The sequence below is a fragment of the Entelurus aequoreus genome, linkage group LG16 (genome assembly GCF_033978785.1).
Source record: "Entelurus aequoreus isolate RoL-2023_Sb linkage group LG16, RoL_Eaeq_v1.1, whole genome shotgun sequence".
In the NCBI taxonomy this organism is placed as follows: Eukaryota; Metazoa; Chordata; class Actinopteri; order Syngnathiformes; family Syngnathidae; genus Entelurus; species Entelurus aequoreus.
The window spans coordinates 22,463,842-22,485,743 of record NC_084746.1 but is presented as its reverse complement, the minus strand read 5'-3'; the positions used below and the strand labels follow the sequence as shown (position 1 = coordinate 22,485,743).

The following is a 21,902-nucleotide window of genomic DNA, read 5'->3' as shown; positions in this document are numbered from 1 at the left end:
GTCGGGGTCCACTTAAATTGATTCATGATACAGATATATACTATCATATATACTATCATCATAATATGTGCCGTTGTCTATACCCACACAGCAGAAGACTGCTATACGGATCCGCCTTCAAGTCGCCCAACCCGCGTTACTGTCACATTCGTTTTGGCTCCGCCTAGAGGATACAGCTCCGCCTCTGAAAATTGTACGGTCAGACAGCTGATCCTGAGCGGACTCGTGTCTGATTCGCATACGCGGACGCGACAAACTAAACCGGCGCGCGCCGCCTAGAGTTATAGGCTCCGCCTACGCGCGCTGAGCCGACCAATGTCTGCACCCGCAGACGTGGACGCGCCTACTAGCGTGTACGCGCATGAGCCAAGATCTCTGGACTTTCTTTGCTGGAACACGAACGTAAGTATAGATTTATTGATGTATTGCTACATTCGCAGTAAAGATCGGCCTTTGTGTTTCCATCATCATTTATGTATGATTGTAATGACGTTGTTTGATATTAGGACTAGCAGTAAAACTTTATATTCTGTAAAAAAAGGCTTTTATTTCCAGCGCCGCCTCCCAGAATGCTTTGCATGGGGACGTGCGTCTGACGTCACGTATTCAGAAAATTCGAAATGGCTGCATGCGGTAGGTGAGGCCCGAGCGAAGAAAAGTGGAAAAGAGTGTTATTCGTCAAAAAACCCACACAACGACGGTCATTTTTTCGCCGTGCTATTGTAAAATTGTCTTTTATCTGTGTTTTAACTTAGGCTATCTTTTGTTAGACGCTGTGAATGTGTGTAGGTTACATGCTACGATATTCCACATATTTCCAACTGGTTGAAACGAAAGCGTATTACTTTATTGTCAGTGTTGTTTAGGCCCAGGTCGCTATTACTTCGTTATAACAACGTAACGTTAACAGAGTGGAAACAGCCGTTCTTTGCTATTAATATGAGTGTGTATTATTTATTTCTTTGTTCTTTAGTGGAGCTCGAGATCCTGTTTACTGTGGACTAGCTGTGTGTGACGCCATGTTGTTTTTGTTTCCATTACAAAAAAAAAGGTATGTCTATGTGTTTTTTGGCATAGTTAATTGTAGAAAAAAATATAAAATGAGGTGATGTGAGTGGGAAAAATTGCTGCACATATTAAGGATCCTTTTTCTTTATCTATATTTTTGTTATTTGCTGATGTATATATTTTATATGCTGTTTTTTATTTAATTAATTTATTAGAGACTATTTTATGCTTTATTTACCTTTTTTTATTATTATTTTATTTACTATTATTATTATTATTTCCACATGTAAGCATAAATAATTGATCATATTAGTACATTGTTTGATTGCTTTGCTTAATGCATTCCATAGTTTAATTCCACATATTGATATACTGAAGGTCTTAAGTGTTGTACGTGCGTACAAATGTTTTAAATTACATTTCTCTCTAAGATGATTTTTCTCCTCTTTTTTTGAGAAGAATTGCTGTATATTCTTGGGTAGCAGGTTATAGTTTGCTTTGTTTATAATTTTAGCTGTTTGCAAATTCACTATGTCGTGGAATTTCAGTATCTTTGATTCAATAAATAAAGGATTTGTGTGTTCTCTATATCCAACATTATATATTATTCTAACTGATCTTTTTTGTAACACCGTTAATGAATGAAGTGTACTTTTGTAATTATTTCCCCATATTTCTACACAATAACTCAGATATGTAACACTAGTGAACAGTAGACAATATGAAGTGATTTTTTGTCTAGAACATGTTTTGCTTTATTCATTATTGACGTGTTTCTTGCTACTTTATGTTGTATATTTTTTACTTGAGATTTCCAGTTCAATTTATCATCAATCATTATACCTAGAAATTTGGTTTCATTTACTCTTTCAATTTCTATTCCGTCTATTTGTATTTGTGTTTGACTTTCTCTTCTACTGTTACCAAATAGCATTATTTTAGTTTTACTGAGATTCAAAGATAGTCTGTTTTTGTCAAACCATCTTTTTAATTTGTTAATTTCTTCTGTTATTATTTGTGTTATCTTCTGTGTGTTCTCTCCTGAACAAAACACTGTTGTATCATCCGCAAATAATACTAACTTTAAATCTTTTGTAACTTTACAAATGTCATTTATCTAGACATTGAATAATTTAGGTCCTATATTGATCCCTGAGGTACACCACAGGATATATTTAGCGTTGTAGACGAAACCACCACATTAATATTAAAGATATGGTTAACATTCTTAGTGCTAAAGATATTCCCCTCTCCTTGTATCCCTTCTCCCAGCTCCACCGTCTCGCCGAGTGCCAGCAAGAGTCATGAGTACTTGTCAACTCGACTCCTCAACTGGAGATAACTTTCTAGGTAAAGATTGATCTCTGAAATAATATCTCAGCATCCAGTAACCATGGTTAACAGATCACAACCATTTAATACCAATTTATCTCCCTTAGCACCTCACCATGGGGAATGATGTATTCATATGCCTTCACCAGCACCTGCATTAAACATGCAGAGAGTTACACAAGGTAGGGACTGATCTCTGAAATATTAGTGTATAGATAGGCCCCTTGGGTATTACCAGTCATGGTTAACTGATGGCTCTCTCACAATGCCCACCTCACTAGGAACGGCAGTCCCTCCTCGACTCCCTCCACCCCCTCACCAGCAGCCCTCAACATGTGGCAGACAGAGGAGCCTGGATCCAGCCTGGCCTACAGGCCAACATGGCGAGGGGGAAGAATGGCCGACAACATTTCCTGCTCTGGTGGGCAATAACTGACAAATACCGGATGGTCATTCTGTGCCACAAATTTTGGAAAAAATTCAAATTCACAAGAAATCACATATTTTCTTCAAACTTTGTCAATAACTTTTGTCATTAACTAAGGTCAATAGCTAATGTCAGGATTATGAGTAATGAGGATAAACACTGAAACATGTTAATTTTATACTGCTGTTTGTCAACAGCGCCTGAGGTAATCCACATCCTTAGCCTGCTGGAAACTATTAAGCACAACCAAGACCAGCTGATTGCGAAGGTAAACTTCTTAAGCCTTGAATAGGTCAATACTTCATAATGACATTGATTTTGATTCATTATTATTTTTTAAAGAAAGAAACAGCCTACATGGCAGCTTTGTGTGATTAGAGTAAACATTGCTACATTTTCTTGTTACATTTCACCTGTTTGCTCTTTAAATACCACTTTTAATGTTTTTTATTTATTTTGATCATATTTTTTAAAAATGTGCCCTGGGGCCGTTAAAAAATGACCTGGAGGCTGCAAATGGCCCCCGGGCCGCACTTTGGACACCCCTGGCCTACACGAATACAAACATAGAATGATAGTACAAATATAATAAGAAAACAATGTCAACCTCCCAAAGTTGGGTTATGGATATTTATTTATGCCCCCCACCCCCAAAGCCCCGCCGCCGTCATCCAACAGAGCCAAACAAGTACTCTGATCAAGGAACCAAATAACGATATTGTTTAAACATTTTGGATGTCTTGCACACCTATACCCTGATCACAAATTCATAGTTTACGCACCTTATTTTAACCACCTCCAGTAACTTTAAGTCATGTTTTTTTTTTCAAATGTAATCTCCTTAATACCTATCACATATTTTGTATTGTGTAAGCATACTTGGCTTTGGAAGCTTCCTACCATAAACATAAATGTATCTGTCTTATAATCTTGTTTGATTACAGGTGCTGTGAGTAAAAATGTGTTGACAAGGTCAGCCACGGACGCTGAGGTCACCAAACACGCCATCAGGTGGTTCAACTTGGCGGGGGATCTGGCAACGAGGAGACGAGTCCCGCTTCCACCTCCTCAGGAGGAATAGAGATGTATATGTATAAATAAACAACCTTTTATTGGACTTCTTGTCATTCACCAGTTATTCATTTTCTGATATGTTAGCTGTGCATGGAGCAGCGTTTCCTTGAAGTTTTAGCCTAATAGATTAAATATGTATATTTACCGCGGAAATAAGGCTTTGATCATGGGTGCGGAGCGCATTCAGCGCGCCGCCACGGCGGATCCGCTACCTGCCGCCGTAGCGGATACGTTCCTGAGTGCAAATGGACGCCGATGCTGGTCCGTTTCGCGGTTCCGTTCCGGAAGGCGCGATACCTGCGCGGGGGATCCGCCGCGGAGTGTTTTTGCTGTGTGGGTAGTGCCTGTGCTGTGTAGAGCTTGGCAGGGTAATCTTGTAATACGCCCTATTCCATATCAGTAGGTGGCAGCAGGTAGTTCATTGCTTTGTAGAAGTCGGAACGCGTCAAGGATGGTTTGTCGTGATCCCAATATGCAGAGCACAGCGGGAGACAGTGTGCAGGTAAAAAGGTATGTAACGCTTAAACCAAAAATTAACAAAAGGCAAGTCCCGCTAGGAAAAGTCCCTGAAACATAGGGATGGCTATGTAAAACAAAAGTAAAACTGAAAAGGCTACAAAGTAAACAAAAACAGAATGCTGGACGACAGCAAAAACTTACAGCGTGTGGAGCAAAGACAGCGTCCACAAAGCACATCCATACACGACATAATGTCCCCACATAGAAGGATAGCTCACGCACAACTTCAATATAGTCTTGATTGCGAAAACAAACCGGATGCGGGCAATAGCACTCAAAGGAAGGTGTGACGCTGCTACAGGAGAACACCAACAAAACACGAAGGGTCACCAAAATAACAGCACAAGACAGGAACTAAAGCATGACACACAGGAAACAACGACAAACTCAAAATAAGGCACGACAACCTGGTGGAGGTTCATTTTTTTAACCTTTTCTGCTGGTGGTGTGCCTCCGTATTTTTTTTATGAAAAAAATGTGCCTTGGCTCAAAAAAGGTTGAAAAACACTGATCCAAGGGTGTGGGAAAAAATCGATTCGAATTCGAATCACGATTCTCACGTTGTGCGATTCAGAATCGATTCTCATTTAAAAAAAAAAAAGATTTTATTGTTATTTATTTTTTTAATTAATCAATCCAACAAAACAATACGACAACAAACACGACACAGAACAAACCAAAAGTAGTGAAACAAAAATGAATATTATCAACAACAGTATCAGCTAGTATCAGTATCAGTTCAGTCATCAACAATTGCATCATCAGAGAAATGGACATTGGAACAGTGTAGGACTGTCTTGGTAGGATATGTTCAGCAAGTAGTGGACATAGAGAGAGATCAGAAAGTATAAGAAAAAGTGTCTACATTTGATTATTTACATTTGATTATTTACAATCCGAAGAGGTAGTATGTGGAAGGGAGGGTGTTAGTTTAGGGTTGACGTTGTCTGGATGTGTTCTGTGGGTGTTTTGGTTGTGCGTGTGTTTTTGTTATTTTTGCATTTTTGGGGGGTTGATGCTGCATCTATTTAAATGTTGCATTTTAATTTTGTAACATTTTTTTTTTGCTACGTCGCATGTGTTTTGTAGTGTTCGTGTGTGTTTTTTTTACGGAACGTTTGGATGTCGCTATGTTGAAGACCCCCTGTCGGCCCCGCTCACCAAAAACACAGCGCAGGTGAACAAATCAAACGCACCTCCACAAAACCAGGAAATGGGGAGGTGTCACGTGACCGTGTTTACTTCAAATAAGACTGAATAAACTTCTGCTCGGAGCAACAAATGTTTCATCTTTGACGAGCGTGTCCGCGGACAGGTGAGCAGTTGAGTTCGACAGGTGAGTGTGTTGAGAAACATGTACACTGAGGACATGCGAATTGGAAGTTGGCAAACATTTAAACTTACTACTTGTAGCTACTGTCGAATTAAAGGCATTTTTGTCGACATTGGGAAAATGACTTGCTTTTGGGCGGGAAATGATGACTCGACAAATCTGATTAGTTACAATCTGCGTGAATGGGAGTCGTTTTAATTCGGCTTATATCCCCACTTTGCCGTCAAATATGGTGCTCCTTAGCATAGCTAGCATGGCATTGTCACGGCGGCTACTTCCTGATCGACGTGGAACAAGTTTGAGAAACATTGCGGTTATTCCATATGTACTCGGAGAAAGGCTCTCTGACATTTATATTTGGTATCATTATTTTATAATGTCTCACATTACATATTTTTACTTTCGCTTTTGTTCTCATTAACACCTCCATGAGGTTGGTCATTTACTTTTGTTTTTTCATGAATGGAATTAGAAAGAAGAAAAAAAACAGATCAAAAGTGATATCCCTGGATTTTTAGTCTGAATCACGATGTAGGGCTGGGCGAGATGGCCTTTTTTAAATTTCTCGATATTTTTAGGCCATATCACGGTACATATCCCGATATTTTGCCTTAGCCTTGAATTAACACTTGATACATATAAGCACAGCAGTATGATGATTCTATGTGTCTACATTAAAACATTCTTGTTCATACTGCATTAATATACTCATTTTAAACTTTCAGGCAGAAAAGGAAATCACAACTAAGTCAATTTACCAAAACTGTATTTATTAAGCAGTGGCACAAACATTCATGTCATTTCCAAAACCGAAAGTGCAAGATTGTCAGAGACATTTTAAAACAAGCTATTAGTGCAGTTTTGTGCATGATGTCACTAAGATGACATATCAAAACAGCACTAAATTAAATTGCACTTTTTGTACAGAATGCCACTACAATAGTTTAAAAACACGATGTCACACAAGATATTTCAATAAGTGTCAAATAAAAATGAGCTACATACAAACTCCATTTCCATATGAGTTGGGAAATTGCGTTAGATGTAAATATAAACGGAATACAATGATTTGCAAATCCTTTTCAACCCATATTCAATTGAATGCACTACAAAGACAAGATATTTGATGTTCAAACTCATAAACTTTTTTTTTTTTTTGCAAATAATAATTAACTTACAATTTCATGGCTGCAACACGTGCCAAAGTAGTTGGGAAAGGGCATGTTCACCACTGTGTTACATGGCCTTTCCTTTTAACAACACTTACTAAATGTTTGGGAACTGAGGAGACACATTTTTTAAGCTTCTCAGGTGGAATTCTTTCCCATTCTTGCTTGATGTACAGCTTAAGTTGTTCAACAGTCCGGGGGTCTCCGTTGTGGTATTTTAGGCTTCATAATGCGCCACACATTTTCAATGGGAGACAGGTCTGGACTACAGGCAGACCAGTCTAGTACCCGCACTCTTTTACTATGAAGCCACGTTGATGTAACACGTGGCTTGGGCAGGGGCGTCCATGGTAACGTTGCTTGGATGGCAACATATGTTGCTCCAAAACCTCTATGTACCTTTCAGCATTAATGGCGCCTTCACAGATGTTTAAGTTACCCATGTCTTGGGCACTAATACACCCCCATACCATCACAGATGCTGGCTTTTCAACTTTGCGCCTATAACAATCCGGATGGTTCTTTTCCTCTTTGGTCCGGAGGACACGACGTCCACAGTTTCCAAAAACAACTTGAAATGTGGACTCGTCAGACCACAGAACACTTTTCCACTTTGTATCAGTCCATCTTAGATGAGCTCAGGCCCAGCGAAGCCGACGGCGTTTCTGGGTGTTGTTGATAAACGGTTTTCGCCTTGCATAGGAGAGTTTTAACTTGCACTTACAGATGTAGCGACCAACTGTAGTTACTGACAGTGGGTTTCTGAAGTGTTCCTGAGCCCATGTGGTGATATCCTTTACACACTGATGTTGCTTGTTGATGCAGTACAGCCTGAGGGATCGAAGGTCACAGGCTTAGCTGCTTACGTGCAGGGATTTCGCCAGATTCTCTGAACCCCTTGATGTTATTACGAACCGTGGATGGTGAAATCCCTAAATTCCTTGCAATAGCTGGTTGAGAAAGGTTTTTCTTAAACTGTTCAACAATTTGCTCACGCATTTGTTGACAAAGTGGTGACCCTCGCCCCATCCTTGTTTGTGAATGACTGAGCATTTCATGGAATATACTTTTATACCCAATCATGGCACCCACCTGTTCCCAATTTGCCTGTTCACCTGTGGGATGTTCCAAATAAGGGTTTGATGAGCATTCCTCAACTTTATCAGTATTTATTGCCACCTTTCCCAACTTCTTTGTCACGTGTTGCTGGCATCAAATTCTGAAGTTAATGATTATTTGCAAAAAAAAAAAAGTTTATCAGTTTGAACATCAAATATGTTGTCTTTGTAGCATGTTCAACTGAATATGGGTTGAAAATGATTTGCAAATCATTGTATTCCGTTTATATTTACATCTAACACAATTTCCCAACTCATATGGAAATGGGGTTTGTAATAGGAAATCAAATAGTGTTCGTCCTTCGCTATAATAATAATAATAATACCTGGGATTTATATAGCGCTTTTCTAAGTACCCAAAGTCGCTTTACATGTTAAACACCCATCATTCATTCACACCTGGTGGTGGAAAACTACTTTCGTAGCCACAGCTGCCCTGGGGTAGACTGACGGAAGCGTGGCTGCCAATTTGCGCCAACGGCCCCTCCGACCACCACCTGTCATTCATTCACCGGTGTGAGTGGCACCGGGGGAAAGGGTGAAGTGTGGTAGGTTCCTGCGTACAATATCTCCTTTTGTTGTCGACTCTTTTTTTCATACGGTGTTGATCTGGAAATGTTTGCCTCTGCATTTTGATGGTGTGGCACCGGCCGGAGATGTTGACATGCGGAGTAAGAACTCTTCATTCTCTAGCAGGTTACTTTTCAAATGCCATCCAGCTTCTTTCGCTTATCCGAGGTCAGGTTGCGGGGGCAGCAGCCTAAGCAGGGAAGCCCAGACTTCCCTCTCCCCAGCCACTTCGTCCAGCTTTTCCCGGGGGATCCCGAGGCGTTCCCAGGCCAGCCGGGAGACATAGTCTTCCCAACGTGTCCTGGGTCTTCCCCGTGGCCTCCTACCGGTCGGACGTGCCCTAAACACCTCCCTAGGGAGGCGTTCGGGTGGCATCCTGACCAGATGTCGGGCATCTGGTCAGGACTTTTCAAATGATGCTACATATTAGCAGTAATTTTTTCCTGAGGGAACTCTCCTGAAGGAATCAATAAAGTACTATCTAATGCTACTTTTTGTAGAAACGCTTTCGCCCCACACTTGACAAATTACGGTTGTTTGTTCGACATATTCCCACTTGAAGCCAAACCACCGCCAGACGATGGACCCCCTGCTGTTTTTTTGGGAATTCATTCTTCCTTCATTTGTTACCAGATTCGCACCTTCTTTCTCTCGTATTACCACTCGCACCACAGCTAACGTTACCCATGCTGCTACCTCTCTGCTCCGCGAGGACGTATACATATGTGACGTATGACGTGACAGTATGTGACGTATAGGTGCGCTTGCTGTCTGTGAGAAGGAGACACAACAAAGAGTGGGAAAAGCCTGTAGAGTAATGCCTGCAGCTAAAAGCAACTGTGTGAGAACGTATACTCGAATATCACGATATAGTCATTTTCTACCCCCACAGGCCACAGCCCCCTGCTGCTGTTTTGGATGCACCGATACTCCGTCAGTGTTGGCGCTAGGAATTTTCAAAATGGGGTCCCAGGGACCCCATAAAGTCATAAAAATGGAGTCCCATGGTACATTTTTGGGGTGACACTTTTTTGAAAACAAATTATAAATGTATGCATTATCCTGTTATATCTCACATTCTATATTCCATCTATCCATTTTCTACCGCTTATCCTTTTTTGGGGTCTATATTGTGTTTTGGAAAAAAGGTTGTCATAAACGTTACTTAATTCATTTACAAAAATAATACAAAAGAAAACACATTTTTATGCATATGTAAATGTATTCAGTTATAAGTATTCATTCACTTTCTACTTTCCATAATGGATCTAAACTTTACCGCTGCCAGTATTTTTTTCTATATTTTTATTGTAATATTTTCAGAATGTGTTTGTTCTATTTTTGGTCAAAGTAAGACAAGGAAAACAATCTCAAGTTGTCTTTATTTTTTAGTTTTAATGCCATAATTTTAATAGTCCGGCCCGCGTGTGCACAGATTTTCCTCCATGCGGCCCCTGAGCTAAAATGAGTTTCACACCCCATGTTTAAACTCAACACTGTATTACTGTTACTACCAGTGTTCTGAATATTACTTTTAAAAAGTAATTAATTATAGTTACTCGTTACTTAACCAAAAAATAAATTAAATTACTAATTGAATTACTCTTTAATGAATATAATTATTTACTAGGGAAATTAATTTCTGCGCTACTAACAAAAATGAGGCGGTAGCGATGCGCCAGACCCTTCCCGCACCCCGGACCCTCCCTCAGCTACGGTGCCTGCCGGGCCGCAAATGGTCGTAACAAAGGCACATCCACAGATACTGGTATGGCGGTATTCTCTGGTATATACAGTACAGGCCAAAAGTTTGAACACACCTTCTCCTCATTCAATGCGTTTTCTTTATTTTCATGACTATTTACATTGTAGATTGTCACTGAAGGCATCAAAACCATGAATGAACACATGTGGAGTTATGTACTTGACAAAAAAAGGTTTTAATAAGTGAAAACATGTTTTATATTCTAGTTTCTTCAAAATAGCCACCCTTTGCTCTGATTACTGCTTTGCACACTCTTGGCATTCTCTAGATGAGCTTCAAGCACACCTGTGAAGTGAAAACCATTTCAGGTGACTACCTCTTGAAGCTCATCGAGAGAATGCCAGGATTGTGCAAAAAAGTAATCAGAGCAAAGGGTGGCTACTTCAAAGAAACTACAATATAAAACATCCATCCATCCATCTTCTTCCGCTTATCCGAGGTCGGGTCGCGGGGGAAGCAGCCTAAGCAGGGAAGCCCAGACTTCCCTCTCCCCAGCCACTTCGTCCAGCTCCTCCCGGGGGATCCCGAGGCGTTCCCAGGCCAGCCGGGAGACATAGTCTTCCCAACGTGTCCTGGGTCTTCCCCGTGGCCTCCTACCGGTCGGACGTGCCCTAAACACCTCCCTAGGGAGTCGTTCGGGTGGCATCCTGACCAGATGCCCGAACCACCTCATCTGGCTCCTCTCGATGTGGAAAAGCAGCGGCTTTACTTTGAGCTCCCCCCGGATGGCAGAGCTTCTCACCCTATTTCTAAGGGAGAGCCCCGCCACCCGGCGGAGGAAACTCATTTCGGCCGCTTGTACCCGTGATCTTGTTCTTTCTGTCATAACCCAAAGCTCATGACTATAGGTGAGGATGGGAACGTAGATCGACTGGTAAATTGAGAGCTTTGCCTTCCGGCTCAGCTCCTTCTTCACCACAACGGATCGATACAGCGTCCGCATTACTGAAGACGCCGCACCGATCCGCCTGTCGATCTCACGATCCACTCTTCCCTCACTCGTGAACAACACTCCGAGGTACTTGAACTCCTCCGCAACCCGTAGATGGCACTCCACCCTTTTCCGGGCAAGAACCATGGACTCGGACTTGGAGGTGCTGATTCTCATCCCAGTCGCTTTACACTCAGCTGCGAACCGATCCAGTGAGAGCTGAAGATCCTGGCCAGATGAAGCCATCAGGACCACATCGTCTGCAAAAAGCAGAGACCTAATCCTGCAGCCACCAAACCAGATCCCCTCAACGCCTTGACTGCGCCTAGAAATTCCGTCCATAAAAGTTATGAACAGAATCGGTGACAAAGGGCAGCCTTGGCGGAGTCCAACCCTCACTGGAAACGTGTCCGACTTACTGCCGGCAATGCGGACCAAGCTCTGGCACTGATCATACAGGGAGCGTACCGCCACAATCAGACGGTCCGATACCCCATACTCTCTGAGCACTCCCCACAGGACTTCCCGAGGGACACGGTCGAATGCCTTCTCCAAGTCCACAAAGCACATGTAGACTGGTTGGGCAAACTCCCATGCACCCTCAAGGACCCTGCCGAGAGTATAGAGCTGGTCCACAGTTCCACGACCAGGATGAAAACCACACTGTTCCTCCTGAATCCGAGGTTCAACTATCCGGCGTAGCCTCCTCTCCAGTACACCTGAATAGACCTTACCGGGAAGGCTGAGGAGTGTGATCCCACGATAGTTAGAACACACCCTCCGGTTCCCCTTCTTAAAGAGAGGAACCACCACCCCGGTCTGCCAATCCAGAGGTACCGCCCCCGATGTCCACGCGATGCTGCAGAGTCTTGTCAACCAAGACAGCCCCACAGCATCCAGAGCCTTAAGGAATCTCATCCACCCCCGGGGCCTTGCCACCGAGGAGCTTTTTAACTACCTCAGCAACCTCAGCCCCAGAAATAGGAGAGCCCACCACAGATTCCCCAGGCACTGATTCCTCATAGGAAGACGTGTTGGTGGGATTGAGGAGGTCTTCGAAGTATTCCCTCCACCGATCCACAACATCCGCAGTCGAGGTCAGCAGAACACCATCCTCAATATAAAACATGTTTTCAGTTATTTCACCTTTTTTGTTAAGTACATAACTCCACATGTGTTCATAGTTTTGATGCTTTCAGTGACAATCTACAATGTAAATAGTCATGAAAATAAAGAAAACGCATTGAATAAGGTGTGTCCAAACGTTTGGCCTGTACTGTATATATCTCTTTCTAAATTATACCTGTTTTGACTGTAATACCAGTATACCGCCCAAGCCTATTTATACTATATAAAACATTTTTTAATCCCTAATAAACAAGAAAAACAGACCTAAAACAAGATTTGTTTTATTATTCCGACAATAACCCGTTCTGTCAATGTCTGCAAACCACCGCTACTGAGCATGTGCACAAACGCAAATATTTCAAAGACTTTCCTGGAACAGACTAGGTATTGATGTAATTTTTGAGTGTTGGTACATTGGATTGCGTTTAGCATCTTTAGTGTACAAAATGTATCAAAGTGCCCCGGTCCGTGTACCTTCCGTTCATTCTATTTCAAATTCTGAAATGCAAATAAAAAAAAACAAATTTCGGACCAATTTTTCTATTTTCATTTCTGAAATAAAAGTTGGACAACTATTTAATAAGACTTTTTTAAAACAATAATAGGACTCCTGCTGAACAAAGGTGTTACCGTTATGCTAAAAACATGCTCAACGCAAAGGAAAAGCTAAGATACTGCTTCCGGTTCAATTTGTCATCAAACAGATAACCACGCATTTTTGCATTTTGGATGAACATTTCTTTCGATGTTTGTGTTTATTTTTAAAATCCATAAAAAGGAAAACAGCACAAAATCCAATTTTATGGCAATATTATAATGAAAATCAACCACTTTTTTTTTTGTTTTAAAATCTGTCATATATGATAAAAATCGAAAAATTGCCCTCATTTTATTTTTTGATTTGCGTTTCAGAATTGGAAATAGAATGAACGGAAGGTACACGTGTACCTTCAAATAATGCAAATCAAAAAACAAATTTTGGGCCATTTTTCTATTTTCATTTCTGAAACAAAAGTTGAACAACTATGTAATGACACTTTTAGCATGCTAAAAACATGCTAAATGCAAAGGAAAAGCTAAAATACGGCTTCCGGTTCAATATGTCATCACACAGATTCATTTTTGCATTTTGGATGAACGTATATTCGATTTTTTTGTTTATCTGGAAAAATAAAAATCCATAAAAGGAAAACAGCACAAAATCCAATTTTATGGCAATATTTGAATGAAAATCCACTCTTTGTTGGTTTTGAAATCTGCCATATATAACAAAAATCGAAAATTGGCCCTGTTTTTGTTTTTTGATTTGCGTTTAAGAATTGAAAATAGAATGAACGGAAGGTAGATGGACCCCCCCCCCTCTCATTTCATTTTTATCTCTGCAAGTATCTGAAATTCTGAGATTAGACAAATTCCAAAGCTTTTTCTTGTTATCCGAACCCATTCTCTAGTCCTCAGCTGATAAAGATGAGCCTCTTTCAAGACCGAGCACAACAATTGGTGGCTGCTTATGGTCGCACGTTGGAGCAGCAGATGGTGAAGCGAGGCTCCTACCTGGCGTGTGGAGACGAGGAGCTGTGGAAGCAGGTGGAAGCGTTACTGAGGGAGGACAATGCTTCGCAAACGCACTGCTTGGGTGTGGATGTTCTGAAGGTGATGGAGGAGTCACTGAAAACAAAGACTCCAAGAGCAGGCAGCGGCAAACAAGTAAGAGCAAGAGGAGGTCTGCAAGGTCTAAATAAAGCTTTTGAGGTTCTGGAACAAGCTGCTCTAAACCTCTACCTCGGACCCTGGAGGGAGGAGTACAAGGAAGTCAAGGTAGATGGTGGATTTCTTCCAATGTCTTCCATGACAGGTGTATGTTTACCTGTCATGACTTGTCTTGTCTCCAGATGTACTCGGGCATGTTCACACACTACATCAAACCCGTGCTGTCCGCCACACAAATCGAGAAACTTTTCGGTTTGCTGGGATATCAGTACTCGACGCGGCGTGAGCAACTTCGGCTCCAGTCCCTCAGAGTCAGCCCGGACATTTTGGACAATCTTCTCCACCTGTCCTGCGCCTTCTTCCTGGCCCGCTGCGAGTGCCGCCTCCTCCTGGCAGCCCTGGAGAATGACGGCGGTGACGCCCAGTGGGAGCTGTGTGTGGTCAGAGAGAGGCAGCGGGGACACAGCCTCAAGGTATGTCGGAATTCCTTTGTCTTCCTTTGGTGTGTCACAGTAGACAACCACATACAGCGTCTGTGAGGGGGAGATTAAAAATCAAGTTTAAACAGCAAGCACAACAATAGGAAACAATCTGACCTAGGTCTGCACAATTTGGAGAAAAACCCCAATTGCGATTTTCCTTTCCAAAATTACAATTCGATTTGCGATTTTTATTTTATACATAAACATGCGTAAAACTGCAAAAATAACGAGTGAAGGAAGACATGTTACTTTTAGACCTGGGGTGTCAAACTCATTTTATCTCAGGGGCCGCATGGAGGAAAATCTGTGCACGCAGGCCGGACTATTAAAAACATGGCATTAGAACTAAAAAATAAAGACAATTTCAGATTGTTTTCTTTCTTACTTTGGCCAAAAATAGAACAAACACATTCTGAAAATATTACAATAAAAATATAGAAAAAAATACCGGCAGCGATAAAGTTTAGATCCATGAAGGAAAGAAGAAAGTGAATGAACGTTTATAACTGAATAAATTTACATATGCATAAAAATGTGTTTTCTTTTGTATTAAATTTTATATGAATTAACGTTTGACAACTTTTTTCCAGAACACAATATAGAATGTGAGATATAACAGGATAATGCATACATTTATCATTTGTTTTTTTTAAATAAAGCAATGAGAAACGTTTTTATATTTGAGCTGTTTTTCAAACTTATTATAGCCAATAGTACGTAAATAATAGACTATATACCGTATTTTTCGGACTATAAGTCGCAGTTTTTTTCATAGTTTGGCCGGGGGTGCGACTTATACTCAGGAGCGACTTATGTGTGAAATTATTAACACATTACCGTAAAATATCAAATAATAATATTTAGCTCATTCACGTAAGAGACTAGACGTATAAGATTTCATCGGATTTAGCGATTAGGAGTGACAGATTGTTTGGTAAACGTATAGCATGTTCTATATGTTATAGTTATTTGAATGACTCTTACCATAATATGTTACGTTAACATAGCAGGCACGTTCTCAGTTGGTTATTTATGCGTCATATAACGTACACTTATTCAGCCTGTTGTTCACTATTCTTTATTTATTTTAAATTGCCTTTCAAATGTCTATTCTTGGTGTTGGGTTTTATCAAATACATTTCCCCAAAAAATTAGACTTATACTCCAGTGCGACTTATGTTTTTTTCCTTCTTTATTATGCATTTTCGGCAGGTGCGATTTATACTCCGGTGCGACTTATACTCCGAAAAATACGGTACATGCAGTGCATCCCATCACCTTTAAAAAAGGCTGAACCACAGATTGAACTCCTCAGGTCTGGTGCAGTGCCAATAACCGATCAAACTTGGCTAAAAAAAGCAGGGGCATCAAACTCGTTTTCATTGAGGGGCATATTGTCATAACTGTCTGCCCTCAGTAGTAAATATACCGCACATAGATATACTGTAAATGTATAAGGATTTGTTTCATTTTCCATAATTGCCTATTGCATTTAATTGATAGTTATATATTTTTTATGTACACTATACATTTTTTAAATATTTTACAGTAAAAAAATCTGGCAGTAGTCACCAGAATTTTACCGTAAAGTTTACTGCATGTTTTTACAGCATATTACTGTAAATGAAAAAACTTTACAACAGTATAAAAAATAGGCGACTGAGCTACCAGTGTTTTATCGTAAAATCTACAGTTGTTGTTTTCCCAGTGTATTACAGTAAATGGAAAAAAGGTTCCACAGTTTTATTTTCAGTAAATTCTGGCGACTGAACTGCCAACCTTTTACCGTAAACTCTATTGTTATTTTTACAGTGTACAATTTGACTGATAACTTGCTTTGAAATCATAAGTCAATAAGATATAAGTATTTAATATTTATTTCAACTGTTTGTTGCATTATTGGATAATATTAAAGTTTAAAAGATACGCATTGGCATGAAGTACCGTACGTGTATTTTTCTGTCAAAATGGAAAGAATGAATACATTTGGCAAGAAAATACTTTATAGAATGAAGCAAATTATTTTCAGGCTTTTGTGGGTCACATAAAATGATGTGGCAGGCCAGATCTGGTCCCAAGGCCTTGAGTTTGAAATAAAGGAAGTAAAAGTTGTTACAAATGTTCTGTATGTGAACCTTCGGAAAGATCGTCAACTTTTTTCAAGAGAAGAACTACACCTATGTGGTTACAGTGTATATATATTTTCTCATTCTGTTTTGCACACCCTTGGAGTCAACATGTGCATAGTCATGTACATAGTGTGTATACACCCCCCGACCCCCAATTTTCTGTGTATATAGTTTTTCAAATCACCTGACATGTATACTGTGTACTGTCAATTTTTTTAACGTAATTTTGTATATACATGTTACAGGTTATATATATTTTATTATTGAATGTATCAAATGTGATGAATATTTAATGGACCACAATGGAATGTTATCTGTAGTGACTGATGTCATTAATGTTGGTTTCACCTGAATTAAATTGATGTGAAACACGCTCGGTATTAGAGGTGGGAATCTTTGGGCACCTCAAGATTAGATTACGATTACAATTCAGAACCTACGATTTGATTAAAAATCGATTAATGATGCATCTTTAATTTATGTACAGTACAGGCCAAAAGTTTGGACACAACTTCTCATTCAATGCATTTTCTTTATTTTCATGACTATTTACATTGTAGATTGTCACTGAAGCCATCAAAACTATGAATGAACACGTGAAGTTATGTAACAAAAAAAGGTGAAATAACCGAAAACATGTTTTATATTCCATCCATCCATTTTCTGCCGCTTATTCCCTTCGGTGTCGCGGGGGGTGCTGGAGCCTATCTCAGCTACAATCGGGCGGAAGGCGGGGTACACCCTGGACAAGTCGCCACCTCATCGCAGGGCCAACACAGATAGACAGACAACATTCACACTCACATTCACACACTAGGGCCCATTTAGTGTTGCCATTCAACCTATCCCCAGGTGCATGTCTTTGGAGGTGGGAGGAAGCCGGAGCACCCGGAGGGAACCCACGCAGTCACGGGGAGAACATGCAAACTCCACACAGAAAGATCCCGAGCCTGAACTCAGGACTACTCCTATTATTGTGAGGCAGACGCACTAACCCCTCTGCCACCGTGCTGCCCATGTTTTATATTCTAGTTTCTTCAAAATAGCCACCCTTTGCTCTGATTACTGCTTTGCACACTCTTGGCATTCTCTCGATGAGCTTCAAGAGGTAGTCACCTGGGGCCGTATTTATCAAGCTTCTTAGAATTACTCCTAAGAAGTCTGCTAAGAGTTGACTTATGAGTAGGGTTGGGTATCGAGTATCGATTGGAACCGGGACTAACTTTCCGATTCTCCCGGAATCGTTCAAAAGTTTAAATTTCGATTCCTATTTTCAATACCCGGTCCGCCGACCGGAAAAAAATATGTCCGCCGAACCGGAAGAAGAAGCCGCTGAACACCAACGAAGAAGCGCCCACCGCCGGAAGTGTTAGCATAGCCGAGCGAGTCAGTCAAGCTCAAGCATGGATAGCGGGCGTCGGCGGTCGAAAGTGTGGCTTTACTTTACAAAAAAAAATGAAATAACCGCGAAATAACAGAGCTCCATGTCCATCAAGAAACGAGTGGAGAGAGAGCTGCAGATGTACCAGGACATTCCACCGATACTTATGTCTGATGACCCTGCAGCATGGTGGTGGTCCGGTGGAACCAACAAAAGACTTATCATTTGCTGTCATATCTCGCTTTCTCCTATTTATGCGTTCAAGCTTCTTCCACACCCAGCGAACGTGTATTTTCCACAGCAGGAGACACTATCTGTCCAGAACGCTCACGCATCCTGCCTGAGAAGGTGGATATGGTCATTTTCCTAAACAAGAACTGTCTCTGATTTTATACTGTACCTGCTGCTAATCTGGACTGGGTTTTGCAAGTTGTTTCTTATTGTTTATTTGCTTTTCTGCACCAGGTTAGCCCATCAGTGGGAGCACGGTAACATTTTTAAGTACCTGCAGCATCATACACTTGTGTGTGTAAATGTGTTTTCATGAGGTTTCCTGCAGCATCATACACTTATGTGTAAAGGTGTTTTCATGAGGTTTCCTGCAGCATCATACACTTATGTGTAAATGTGTTTTCATTAAGTTTCCTGCAGCATCATACACTTATGTGTAAAGGTGTTTTCATGAGGTTTCCTGCAACATCATACACTTATGTGTAAATGTGTTTTCATGAGGTTTCCTGCAGCATCATACACTTATGTGTAAAGGTGTTTTCATGAGGTTTCCTGCAGCATCATACACTTATGTGTAAATGTGTTTTAATGAGGTTTTCAAAAATAAAGCTCTCTTGAGGAAAGTGTACCCCTGGGAAAATGTATTCATAATTTATAATATTTATATTCAAGTTCATAGATTTGACATTTATATTCTAGTTGAAAACAGCCCTGTGAGGAATTTATAGTAAAGTTCATAAAAATTGAATAGAATTAAATTGATGGAGAATGTCAGACTATTTCATTCAGAAAGACTGTAGGTTAGCTAGCTCATTTAAAATATCCTAAACTTTTTTTTGACCCGGCCTCTTAAAACAATCGGAACCGAGAATCGTCAGGAATCGGAATCGAAACAAAGAATCGGAATCGTTCGAATTCAAACGATACCCAACCCTACTTATGAGTAAAGAAATTATTCGCTGAAAGCTGCACTTAAAAGTTAGTTATCAAGCGTCTTACTCACACTTTCAGCGAAGTGTAGGACTGAATCTTAAGTGTCACACTCAGAGCTGAATTACGACATTACTATGTGCCGTGAACGGAATTTTAGGTGACGTCATTTCTGTGTCCATAGAAATGACCAATCACGGAAGGGAATCCCATGTCTAAGAATAAAGAAATATCTTATAAATATTTAAGTGGATAATGGGAGTGTATATTTTGACAATAAACTACAAAATAATACAAAACAAACAAACAATATTGGCAATGAATCAAAAATAAATGTTTCCTTTTCTTTCCAATTCATTAATTAGGCAACTAATTTGAAACTGGTGTGGGTGGCTCTATATATAATAATATATATAATATATATATATAAATAATACCCGCTCTGTCTAAACGATACCGTTTGATCAGCTGCTCGTCATCAAACAAAGCCAGGACATCCTTCCGCTCCCTGAACGTTCGCGCACGTCTCTCTCGCCTCAGTGCCATCCCCTGATGGCAACTCCTAACCACTTAAGACACCTGAAGTTCTCTTAAATATCGTGGAGAGTAGGAGTGATTCTTAGACTTAAGAAAGTTGATAAATAGCTTTTATACTTAAGTTTGAGAGTAGGAATACATTTCGCAAATTCTCAGGACTTAAGTGTAAAATGGCACTCTAAGACGCTTGATAAATACGGCCCCTGAAATGCTTTTCACTTCACAGGTGTCATAGTTTTGATGCCTTCAGTGACAATCTACATAGTCATGAAAATAAAGAAAACTAATTGAAATGAGAAGGTGTGTCCAAACTTTTGACCTGTACTGTATATTGATGCAGTTTTACGTTTCTTTTCGTTTTACTAAAAAACTGCATTTGTAATAACCGTTAAATTAATTTCCACATTTATTGAATTAATGGAAATGTGAGCAAAACTGGAACATAGTAAAGGAGCTGGTCAGATCTCTCGCTGAGGTGGCTCGCTGCAGTCAGCCAAATTTTAGAACTGTCTACAATACTTTATTTACAATAAATAAATCGATTATTGAAGTTTACAAATCGATTTTATAATCGTCCGTGTCCAAATTGCGATGCATCTAAAATCAATGGTTATTACCTCTAGTTGGTATTACACCGTTGTCATGTCAGTCAGGTTCTGTTCAGAGATCAACAGAGGTGGGACCAAGTCATTGCTTTGCAAGTCACAAGTAAGTCTCAAGTCTTTGCCCTCAAGTCTCGAGTCAAGTCCCGAGTCAAGACAGGCAAGTCCCGAGTCAAGTCCAAAGTCAAGACTGGAAAGTCTCAAGTCAAGTCACAAGTCATGCATTTTGAGTTTCGAGTCCTTTCAAGTCCTTTTAACCACAGACTAATATTTTTACACAGATTGTGTATGCTTTTAAAACGTTGTATTTATTTATTAAAACAAGTATAAGCTATGTGAAATAGCAGGAAAAAAAATAGTACTGACATTGCAATTCATAATAGCACTATTAACCAGTCATTTTAATAGTGTAAACAAATTTAAACATTTAACTCATTCCTTTACAGAATAAACACATTTGCAAAAACAAGTGCAACTGTACTTATTTGTACAAAAGTGTTAACATTGTATGTCCATGGCATATTGCATTGTAACTAGTTCCACAGCAGTTTCTATTCTGTTCTTACCTTATCTCATTGATCTCATCTCATACTGTATGTGTGTTTATGTGTGCGTACACATGAAAAACATAACAAATACATGAACATAACAATGAACAGAGTTGTACTTTTTAGATGTCAGGGCCCTATGCAATATGTACACATATTCTTAATATAGTATACATTTTAACTGACCTTTATTTGACTATGTTTGTCTTTTTGTAGGTGGCTAAAATACGCGGTGCTGCTGACCGCCGTCTAACGTTACGTTATTGTGTGTGATACATTGACTAACGTAACGTTATTTGTAGGTACCTCATGCAACCCTGCTTAAAAAAAATCACAAAAAGTATGAATAAGGTAGCGAACTGCAGTGGACGCAACAGATTGCCGTGTTTGCAATGACGTTATAACCACAGACATCTTATAAGTAGACGCAGCATTGGTTGCTGTGACGCGAGCAATTTGCATCTTGAAGTGGTGATGAGGAGCCGGCAAGTAGCCTAAACTGACAGTTGACAGGTAGAAAACAAAGATGCCGGGCTGGTGTTCAGCGTTTTCCTGCTCAAATGAGCGGATTGTTGAAAATATGAATCGGGGGATTACTTTTCACAAGTAAGATTTAACATTAATGTACTATTGGTTGTATTTTATGAAAATAACATTACCACAGAGTTGAGAAGGAGCAAAGATCTTCAATATTTGTATGTGAAAATCACAAAGAAATCTTCTGTGGGAGGATGACGCCCCTAAAGGGGTTTGGTTTACAAACTTTCAGCCCCACCTAAAACAAAATTCACCAGCCGCCACTGATTATGATGCATTCTCATTTTAGGCAAAATATAAGACAATACTTTCTTAATAGTATAATTGTAACCAGGAATAAGTCTTCAAGTAACAATATTCAAATACTAACATTGTTGGGTAAGACAGCATTTGGTTTTATTCTGAATCCAGTGAAACAGATTGGTGGTTTTAGCTGATATA

At 40.1% G+C, this 21,902-nt stretch overlaps 2 protein-coding genes across 4 annotated transcripts in view; both read left to right on the top strand.

Annotated features, from left to right (window-relative positions):
- vps9d1 (VPS9 domain containing 1) overlaps positions 1-3,867 on the top strand; it is a 104,876-nt gene extending 101,009 nt beyond the window's left edge. Inside the window, exons 18-22 of one of the 2 annotated variants that reach the window (XR_009821319.1) lie at positions 2,281-2,358; positions 2,448-2,522; positions 2,622-2,761; positions 2,965-3,035; positions 3,712-3,867. The gene's annotated coding sequence lies outside the window, so the exon portion shown is untranslated. The remainder of the gene's footprint in view (positions 1-2,280; positions 2,359-2,447; positions 2,523-2,621; positions 2,762-2,964; positions 3,036-3,711) is intronic. The other variant, XR_009821320.1, reaches the window with a different exon arrangement.
- A 1,655-nt stretch (positions 3,868-5,522) lies between these two features.
- spata2l (spermatogenesis associated 2-like) overlaps positions 5,523-21,902 on the top strand; it is a 23,636-nt gene continuing 7,256 nt past the window's right edge. The window contains exons 1-3 of one of the 2 annotated variants that reach the window (XM_062022382.1): positions 5,523-5,675; positions 13,826-14,192; positions 14,267-14,557. In XM_062022382.1, coding sequence (XP_061878366.1) covers positions 13,842-14,192; positions 14,267-14,557 — 642 coding nt within the window. In that variant the 5' untranslated portion in view covers positions 5,523-5,675; positions 13,826-13,841. Of the gene's footprint in view, positions 5,697-13,825; positions 14,193-14,266; positions 14,558-21,902 lie in introns of both variants that reach the window. The other variant, XM_062022381.1, reaches the window with a different exon arrangement.